Source organism: Pundamilia nyererei, unplaced genomic scaffold (assembly GCF_000239375.1).
Source record: "Pundamilia nyererei isolate P.nyererei 1_Seehausen unplaced genomic scaffold, PunNye1.0 scaffold00070, whole genome shotgun sequence".
NCBI classification, from domain to species: Eukaryota; Metazoa; Chordata; class Actinopteri; order Cichliformes; family Cichlidae; genus Pundamilia; species Pundamilia nyererei.
Genome location: NW_005187471.1, coordinates 335,374 through 346,051, shown reverse-complemented (window position 1 = coordinate 346,051; position 10,678 = coordinate 335,374). Strand labels below are relative to the sequence as shown.

The 10,678-nt window shown below is 41.0% G+C and overlaps 1 protein-coding gene across 1 annotated transcript in view; it reads left to right on the top strand.

The window, feature by feature from the left end:
- Positions 1 to 10,678, top strand: part of slc25a21 (solute carrier family 25 member 21) — an 84,593-nt gene that overhangs the window by 50,991 nt on the left and 22,924 nt on the right. The window contains exon 3 of the mRNA XM_005736558.1: positions 5,608 to 5,656. Within this exon, the coding sequence (XP_005736615.1) occupies positions 5,608 to 5,656 (49 nt within the window). The remainder of the gene's footprint in view (positions 1 to 5,607; positions 5,657 to 10,678) is intronic.

Below are 10,678 nucleotides of genomic sequence, written 5' to 3'. Positions count from 1 at the left end.
TGTGTGTGTGTGTGTGTGTGTGTGTGTGTGTGTGTGTGTGTGTATTGGGTTTTGTTTTGTTAAATAGCACGAAAGTGAAGATGCGGCCAAAATAAACCGTGACTTACTTATCTGGTGATTCCCATGAGTTCATCATCTCTACCGCTGCATTTTTTTATTTATCTGATCGCAAAGACATTCTTCTTTCATTTGTCCCTTTGTCCCTTCTTTCTGCTTTAAAAGAGCTTAAAATTAAGTTGATTTTCTAAATCAGCGTGCCCAGCCTCGCTGCTGATGGATATCATGTTGGCTTTGTGACTGCAGTGGAGCAACACCTTGCAGGGTTTGTTTAGCATTCCAGGTCCGATGTGTTTTGAAAGGTATTAATGGAGGACATGGAGGCATGAGATATTTCCTGCAGGTTCAGTCAGGTGCCCTTGTTAAAACTCGAGTCGGCCTGCAAGGTGACGCTTTGTCATTATGACACTCATGCTTCTTGTCACGCCTTGAAACCACAGAGCAAGCTGCGATTTTCTGCTCTGGCTCTCAATGAACCAAGTAATACGTTGGTTTTGGAAAACAATTAGCAATGTTGGATCGGTTTTAAAATGCATTAGAAAAAAATTCACTAAGCTGTTTATCTGTCACCTTTTTTTTATCTCTTCGTGCTCTTCATGATATTTCACTAACAAAGTGTACATAATTTTGACATCTTTACAACTTTCAAAGTGTCAGTATTTTATAGAATTAATTAAAATAAGTTATTATTAAATTTAAATAATTAATATATTATAAATATTGTTAAGAAAGTAGTGTTTAAGCCATTGTTTGAGATTATAGCATTCATTGGGTCAAGTAAGCATGAGAAATAACCAGCTAGTTTGTCTTTCAGGTATTAGCCCATTAAACAAGGAAAATCTTGCTTCCAAGCAGTGACCTTCTCCTTGTGGTTGCTGGGAATTACAGTCATTCAATGTGTGTCTTGGCAAGATGGATGACACCTGCACCCATTGAGCAATCATTCCCTGGTGCGCTATTGTTGTTCTTTCTCACTTTTGCATGGAAGCCAACTGTATGCATTCCCATGCCAAAACCAATGAAGATAATCATCTCATCTGTGTGATGTATGATCTTCTTTCTTTGGACAAGTTATCAGACGACCTGGAATGTCTGAATACCCGTGTTACCAGTGAAGCTACTTGTTGGTTCTGCTCCAAAGAGTCACTGCACTGTGTAGGAAAAAAAAGATTGACTGTGGTGTGATGCAGCAGTTTTTAACACCGATCCTCGTTGTTTTTCAGACATGTGGTGAATGTGAGAGCCAAAATAAAAGCTCTTTTTCACCACTCTGCATTGGCGATGGGCATAAAATTCACCTAATGTTGTGCCACATTAATCTCAGCTCTTTTGTTTCCACTGCTCAGTTCACCTTCACACTGCATCTTAGCCTTGAATGCATGTGTCTGAAATACAAGTGTGGCGGCATATATTTAAGTGTGTCTAAATGGCTGCGCTCCAGACACTCCTTTGCCATTAGTGCGTGCGCCTCCGTGTGTGTATGTGTGTCTGCAATGTGCTGAATGACAAGCCCTGTCAGTACTATTGTGTATCAGAAATAAAAGAACTTTTAAATAATGGAATTTTCTAATATGCAACTCACTGATGCATGGCAAAGCCATAAACATCAACCAGATGGTGGGTCACTGTAATATTAGGCTCCTCCTTGCAGCTGGAGGAGGGAAGCAATTGCAGAAAGAGTTGCAGCCAAACTCTGGCTAAATATAAGAAAAGTTCAGTAGTATCATCCCTTTAGTGCGTCCTCAGCATGCTCGGTGACTGCATCAGAGACTGTTGAGTGTGAAGTGCTCTCGAGAGTGTGTGGGTTCACTATGGCCGCACTGTATGATTAAAAAGCATTTTGCACTGGCAGTTGGAACAGAAAGGCAGGATACACTGGGGCACAGCGGTGTGAGAATGTCGAGGAAATTACATACTTGGTTTTTTACACAGAGACAGTTTGATGAAGTGTTTCCATTGGACATTAGCAGGAAAAAAATGAGCTGTCTAACATAATTGTTTGGAATTAATTGCTTCTCTGAAAATAGTCTCTATAAATCTGAATTTATTGCAGCAACAACTTGCATCTTTTGTGGACCTGTCATCACTTATGTAATTGCTGTGCCCTTTCTCGCAGTGTATTCTTTGTACTTTGAGTGAGAGGACACGCCACATCATTGTTCTGTTTTTATTCCACCTAGTTTTCCCAAAATGCAAATATCTTTGACTTGGAGTTATCAAAATAATCACAAATTGGTTGCATACAACTACTGTAGCTGCTGTTTACAGGTTTTTTGACAAATAGAAAACTTCAGTGTGATTATATGTGCTAATATAAAATTGATTTCTAATACAAATGAATCGATTTTTCAGCACTGCTGGAAATCACTATGGAGTGTCTTATAAATAAAGTGCTGTGTGAGTGAGATGTCATGTAGAGGTCAGTTTAGGATTATGGCCACAAACTTCTTTTTTTTTTCTTCAAGTCCACACAGCCTGTCAGTTCATCTGCCATCAACTCTTCTTCAGATGTCCTGTTTGCAAGGGTGTTAGACAAATACTCAGACAAACACAGCTGAGTTTTGCATTAGTGCTTGTCATCACTTAATCCTTTTGCAACTGCCATCTTGGAGGAACAAAGCAGCATACATTGCTAACTGACACGCTGTGGTCCATAATGCACTTAGACTTACATAATGATACCCTGAGAAGTGAAACACACCTTATGAATTGCTGTACCTAAATTGCATACTGTGGCAGACCTGTCAGTTGGTAAAGAGTATCTACTTATACTGGTTTGGTTATAATTATGTATCCTTTAGGCCCAGTTTCCCATACATAGATTAAACCTAGCCCTAAATCAAAAGTTGTTTTTCAGTAGGGATTAGATTTTTCTGTTAGTCTAGGGTTACATTTAATCTGTGTATGGGAAACTGGATGACAGATTTCCTGTAATCTGAGGTTGATCACAAGGCCCGAAAAACTAAAGTAATCATTTTAGTAAAGTATTCAGATGTGCACAGATAGTCACACCATAGTGTAATGGTTTACACGTCCCTTTGGAGGAGACACACATCTCCTATGGGGTTGCATCAGGAACAGCATGTGGGGGAAAAATCTGCCAAATGAAATGTGCCGAGCCGCCTGCTGTGTCGACCTCTTGTGAATAAGTCAACGGCCAAAAGAAGCATCTTCGTCTTTTTCTCTATTTAGATACGCACAGATGCAAAATGTATTTCATGGTTTTAAAAAAATGTAAATAATAGATTACTAATAGATTTTCTGCTCTGTTGTTTTCAGTGTTATTTCTGGTTTGTTTTAATCTCTGCTCATTCTACAACCTAGAGACACGGGCTTTTATTTAGCCATAAAAATGTAGTAGCACCTTTTGTTATGATACAAGTAGTAATGGCTAACTCATATTTCATTTCCACATCAATTCACGAAAATACGTTTTGCATTTTCCCTCCATTACACTTAATGCGGGAGCAATCCTGCTCTGCTGACTATGGCGTGGTGTTGGACCTATTTTACATGCGACTCCTGCTTTACTTTTAACTTAGATCACACAGAGGCTCACAATGAGTTGGGGAGAGTTGTATGTCTTTATCTTTGTTTGCCTTCCTCACAAGTGTCCACTGTTTGAAGAAGTTGTCTCTTTTTCCCCTTTGCACTTCCTCCTCTAGTCAAGTCAAGTCAAGTTTATTTATAAAGCACATTTAAAAACAACCAAGGCTGACCAAAGTGCTGAACAATAAAATACAATCACCTTGAGCATGTTCAGTCACTTCCCAGAAAGTGCACAGGCTGATCGAGCAAACAGGCAGGTTTGGTTTCATCATGTAATCTGATTACCCGTTGAAAGATTTGACGTGCCTCGTCTTCACATCAGGCCTATTAATAGAGAAGACAGAAAACAATCTGTCCAATGGACGGTTGCATTTACCTCTCCAGCGCAGTGTCATTAAGAACCAAAGTCAGGTCAACTGAGCCGTAACAGATGGAATTTTGTTTGACTCTCTGCCACTGGCAACTTGGTTCAGTGCTTCTTAGTTCTCCCATTCGTACATTAAGATGCAACTGTAGACAAAGTAATTTTTACTGTGGTATTTCACTTGATAATTACTTCCCTGGAAAAACCCCAGAAGACACACGCTTTTATAGACAATATGTTTAATTGAGCAAATTAGAAAGACCCCATATTGCACAGCAGCTGTGTACACACACAGTGGAATCTGCAAGGGAAGCCCTCAGAGCCCCAGTAAAGGGATGCAGTGAGAATCGCCAGTTCAAAAAAAAATCCTGATTGAGTCAGAGAGCCTCCGTGCCAAAGCAGTGGCTTTTCAACACAGATGCACATAGTTAGCGTGTGTGTGAAACCTCAGAGTCTTTCAATGATCACCCGGCTGCATTGATTCTGCTGGCATATTGCTGATGTACTGGGTTTGCACGGGTGATATAGTCGGTGGCTTCAGCACTCAGAGGGTTTTTGGAAAGAAAAAGAAGTCTTGCCGGATCTCTCATTCAGACCAATGCATAAAAAACTGAGAATTACTGAAGTAGCTGCTGTTTCCAAAAGGCAGAGTGATAATCAGAGTGATGATGAGGTTCTTATGTAAAGTTGCTAGGACTTGCATGGGTTGCACCTCAAAACCATTTGGTAGAAACATGAAAAAATGTATTTTTACAGAACTTTCCAATTTAAATGGGTTTAAAATGAAAGCGAAACATATCACATGAACGAACATTCACTGTTTTTCCCCAGTTAGACGTTAAACAAGCTTCTTATCAGATTGTTTACAGGGTGACTGTCACACACACTGTGTTGCTATCTGATGGTCACAGAGATTTCGCATACATCTACAAGTTCACATGATCGATGTGGAAGATTTGATTGGCTCACAGCACTGATGTGATTTACAAAAACAGAACAAGAAGACCAACAAAAAAGTCATAACAAAAAAAAATAGACTGATAAACGTTTGTCACGTTTGTCACGTTATCACTGTTTGTAGATTATTTATTATTTTATTCACATTTAGTTATGTTTTACTAAAATCTCTAAAAAAAAATTGTGTGCATGGGTTGACTGTCCCAAACCTAAATATGCTCAGTTTAGACTAAGTAGCAATTGCTGAGCATTTGGAAAGCCAACTTGAAACTATAGAGACTCAAACTCATAATTTTCAATTACTCTCATTTCTGACAAACGTATGCTGCCAATGAATCTTTCTTCAACATACTTAATGCTGTCTTAACCATCAGAAATGTCTGGTTTCTGTTTGTAGTCCAGTTGTATTGACCAGTCATGTTTGAGCAGGCTTTGGTTTCATGCTGGTAAACAGTCTGTGCGGAACGCAGAAGGAGTGCATTTGCAGAAATACAATCTTGAAACCGTTGGAAATCATCCAGTGACTGATAAAAAATGCTTTTCATTTATCTTCATTCGTAAGCAGTCATCAGTGCAGTGAACAAAAAAGAAAGCAAGGAAAATAGAGACCGGATTACCTATTCTTTTTAAAGTGACTAATCTTGACTGTTCTTTTTTTTTTTTTTTTTTACTTTTTTTAGGTCTGGTAGAGATCTGCTTGATGCATCCCCTCGATGTGGTGAAGACGAGGTGAGCCACATTTTCAAAATAAAAAATTCCTGCAATACCTTTACCAAATGGCTACTTACAAGGACGCCATTTCAGTCCACATCTGCCTTGAATCTTCTTGGTGGGCATTTGCATCTATGCTGTGAAGTTCCGAGCATACCAGGTCCCCCAGCTCAGCATGCCAAGCCAGTTCTGCAATCCACATTTAAGCAGGCCAAGACAAATGCCAAGAGCCTCAGACGTTTTGTGGAAAATGAAATGCATCATTTACCCATTTATTCCTCACACAATGTTAAGGTTAGATGTTTTCTGTTTTTAAGTCACTCTTCTTTTTTTTTGCCTCGTTACCTTATTAAAAAAAAAGGCCCAGACCTTTTCTTTCTGAGACTTGCAGAATAAAGCCCATGTCACCGAATCTGTTTGCAGTGTTTTAATGCCTTGTTTCCGTTACCATCTCCTGTTTGTGTGTTATGCAAGAGCGGCAGCAGTCACGAGCTGCAGAGTGATCAGGAGCCTCACACCACAGCGTCTCAGCCAGCCATAAACAGGTCGTGGGCTACTACTAAAGCTTTATAGGCTTTCACAGGCCCAGCCAAGACCCCTGGCTTCGTTCTGGGCCCCCCTACCCCCATTCACTACTTGTCCGTAAATTGTGCAGCTTTTTCTGTCATTTACGGCTGCAGTTTCTTGGTAAATAAATTGCTCGGCGTGCCTTTTAAAAAAGTGAGATGGTTGCACTTTAAAGGCAGTGCCACCACCAGAACACAGAAAAGGAAGCACGGGGGATAAAAGCCAGGGGTGAGCGGTGTTGTATTAGTCGATATTCGATACTTTGAAGGCATACCGTGTGATTTATGGTCATGTGTGGAAGCTATTGGGGTTTATTACAGGTAAGTCTTGAGTGCTGCCTGTCCATCCTCACACAGGGTCAGGGTTAAAAGTGCACTCACTATTTGCTTTGTAATGCTCTTCCTTAAAAAGTGGTAAAAGCTGCACTAAAACTGGACAGGTTTATCTGTTTGTTTTCTGTTTGTGTCGCCATGTGTTGACGTTGATAGGCAGATTTTGGCTGGGAATTGGTCAGTGTAATCTGATTCCTTTCTGTCTTAAATAGGGGATTTTTAAAAATTAATTTAAATCACCACTATAGTCAGTATATGAATTTATAAACAACAGGTAGTTGCTGTTTATTTGGCGTGATAATGACACACACAGCTTGTATCTTTGCCGTACACATACAATGCCATGTATGTGTAAATATGCATTCACACTGTACATGTTCACACATGTTCTAACACTTAGTATCTACACATGAATTCATAAACCAAGCATTACATACCAGCTAATTGGGAAACTGAGGGAGCTGAAATCTATTAGCAGGAACCTTGGAGTCGAGACGCAGACACACCTCCACTGGGTTTCTCTCGCTCTCTGTGTCTCTCCCTCTCTCTCTCAGGCATGGCTCTTATTAGGCACTGGCTCCTGCTTTATTGTCCACCGGTCCAAATTGAACAGCAACTGGTGTAAATTTACTTTTTTCCACCAACACAGAATCAAAGGAGCTTTTTTTTTCTTCCTTTTTTTCTTTCTCCCTTTTTCTTTCTTTTGTAGTAAACCCGCCCTAATGTGTACCTGCCGTGGAGTTGATGTTTACCTGTATTGCGAATGAGGATTTGGCTTTCTCCTCTTTCACAGGGACGGGGGGAGCGAACTGCAGATTTAGGACTAACATCAGCAGTTTGCTTCTCCACCAGTAGCCAAATACCGCTGTTATGAATCAACAAAATGTAATGTCACGGACCATTTGGCAGCTTTTACTCGTCCAAGATGACTGATTTGGTAGATAAAGAAATAGCTAGACAATGTAATAGCTCTACATATCTATTAAAGCACTTTTGAGTAATGATAGCCAGCATTTCATTAAAGCACATTCGACATTGCTTTAAATATGGGCAAAAGTAAAAGTCTTGTCAGATGACTCACAGTGTGTATTTTTGCCTTTGTTGCTGCACTTTAACTCTCTGTGGTGTGTTTACTGACCAGTCAAGCCATGACTCGTGTTACTCACCTTTGCTAACAAGTACATCTATCTTACATCTGAGGGACTCCTGCTGAGCCCACCTGCCATCAGTTTGACTTACAACCGCTTTCATCGTTAAAAGAGAGTTAAACATACAGTTTCTTGGGCACAAGAAAAACAGCATTTTATATTTTTGTGCAGCAAATGAATCAGTAGAGGTTATGTCTTGATAAAAAAAATTCTTAACTGCAAAGTGAATTTAGTGTGAATTGCCCTTTTGGTAATATAATGCACATTTCTGTTAATTGTCATACAATTTCAGATAATTTAATTTAAAATATACCACTCAGAGGTTTTGACTTTTCTTATATTGCGTACTCCTCTGGATAATAAAAAGCCTCAGATATAAATAAAGCATACTTCGCACAAAGCAAAGTTAATTGCCCTTGACCCTGATACTCCCGTCATGGACATGGGCAGGAATGTGGAGGTGAAGATGGGGGGGTGGTGATACGACGTGGGAAGGGGAGGGCAGTCGTCACTCTAGCCGAGAGAGACAGTGGGACCGGAGTTACAGCTTTTCATTAACCTGGAAACCACCTAGTTACATGGTTCATGGGCTGTTCTCAGCTCACTTGGAGGTAACAAAGGGTGTCGGGCGGCACTTTCTGTAGGGGGGCTGTGCGCTCGGGGCACCCCATCTGAATCTGATCAGGTTCCCCCTCTCATTAGAGAGTCTCAATGAGCCCGCATTTCCCTTCATGTTGAGATCCTGTTACATGGAGCTCCACCCTTATAAACATGCATGCGCAAACATACTCACACACACACATCTGAAACAGCTTCCCATCAACCCTTATGCTGTGCTTCCTTCCAGAGAATGAAACCACACCTTCCTCATGTCTGTGTCTGCCTAAGCAGCTTGTGTCACAGGGAAGCTATTTTTGCTTCTACAGTGCATACATGATCGGATGTGTTTGTTTTAATAAGGCCCCATATTTTTTAAGCAATCGCTCTGACGGAGCCACTCCTTCTTTCTATCTTGTCGCCCTCTGCACCAATTCTGCCTTTTTGCCATTCTAGTTTTTTGTATCCTCTCCTTACGTATTCCTTGTTTGTTCCTCTAAGTCTCTTTCTTTGTCCTCTAACTGCGCTTCATTCAACTTTTTAACCTTTTAAATACAAACGCTTTCTCGTGTTTTTGCATTCTTCTGTGGTTTCAGTTTTTCAGCAAACGTCTCAGTTAACCTGTTGTTGTTTAACCACTACGGTTGTTAATATAAACCTTATTACATAACTACTTCATCAATATCATGTGGAATCTATTGTTTAAACTTGCATCTTTTCTTCTGAATTTGTAGTTAGTTGAGCGATTATATAATGTTTTGTTTTAGATCCCTGTTGTACATGTTTAGAAGATTTGTATTGAATTGTGCAATTCTGTAAATTGTGTTGTATGACATGGCTGTCACTGCAAACCACTAAGCCTGCCAGTAGCTTGTTTCAAGCCTGATTAGAAAAACCTGGTACTAGCCCTCAATTGGGGCAGTATCCATGGAAACACTACCTTCATTTGGTCACAGCACGCATGAAACTTGCTGAGCTTGAAAGTGCTCTTTGATGAGGGCTTTGACAGATGACATCCAGGCTTTTTGGGCAACATGTGACAGCACTAAGGATAGTGAGAGGTTTCAGGCCTCCTCCCTCCACGTCTGTTTGCCCCCAACTGTTTGGTGAACCCCTGTGCACTTAAGGAGGAATCCCTGACACAACCCTCAAACAGCAGGGCACAAAGCAGTAGCAGTCTGATAGCTGATCTTTCCTTGTAAAGGAAAGGCAGGTCAGCGGTAGTCAAGCTGGCTTCTAATCCCCCCCAGCGCTCTCAGTCCGCAGGGCAAGGCTTCGCTCAAAATGTAAAGCTAGACACATGCCGGGCGAATGCAGGATAAACTCAACTTAGTCAGTGCATTGCTTGAGTGAGTTAGTTGTGAGTCCAGTTCAAAAGGCAGAGAGCAATTCTTTTCATGGGCAGAGCAGAACTGCATATTTGGCAGGACTACAATATGAATAGTCATAGCCTAGTCACGCTCGCTTGCATTTCTCAATGGTGAAAAATGCAGTTCAACAGAAGTGTTTGTGATATGGTTCATTAGACTGTTGTACTTACCAAGTCTGCCATCCTAATAACACACTATGAATAATTATTTATATGATTATGTTGATTATTTTTACTCATATTGAGCATAGCACAGGTTGAGGCAATCCTCAAAGTCAAGCCAAGCTAGCAATCATAGTTCATCTGGTATTGTAGAATAGTATTACTAATGCTAATAATAACTAATGCTATTCTGTATACTCAAATGGCAGTGGTAAAAATGGTAAATGGCCTGTATTTGTATAGTGCTTTACTAGTCCCTAAGGACCCCAAAGCGCTTTACACAACCAGTCATCCACCCATTCACACACAGCCACCCAGGGGCGCACTGACAGAGGCGAGGCTGCCGGACACTGGCGCCACCGGGCCCTCTGACCACCACCAGTAGGCAACGGATGAAGTGTCTTGCCCAAGGACACAACGACCGAGACTGTCCAAGCCAGGGGTCAAACCGGCAACCTTCCGATTACAAGGCAAACTTCCAACTCTTGAGCCACGATCGCCCCGCAATCGCAATGCTCTACTTTAGTCTGTCTTCACTGCTTTCTCTGCAAGCAGCTTTGCAGCCCACCTTCATACCAACTCTTTCTTTTCATCCTGTGTATCTGTGTATATAGGTTGGCATTAATGCCTCCTCTCCTCTGTAACCTAGAGAGCTGTACTGCTGGTTTTCCTGCTTCAGGCTTTTTTTCCATTGATGCACTTTAAAGGGTGGGTAGAGACTACTAGAACAGCACAGAACCACCAAATATAAATTACTGCAAATGGAAATAATAATTTTCTTTCGCTAAAGCGGTCCTGACTGAAATGCGAACGATGTAGAAAGGCAGAAAGTAGGGGTGCGGTGGGTTGAGGAGGTGCATCGGTC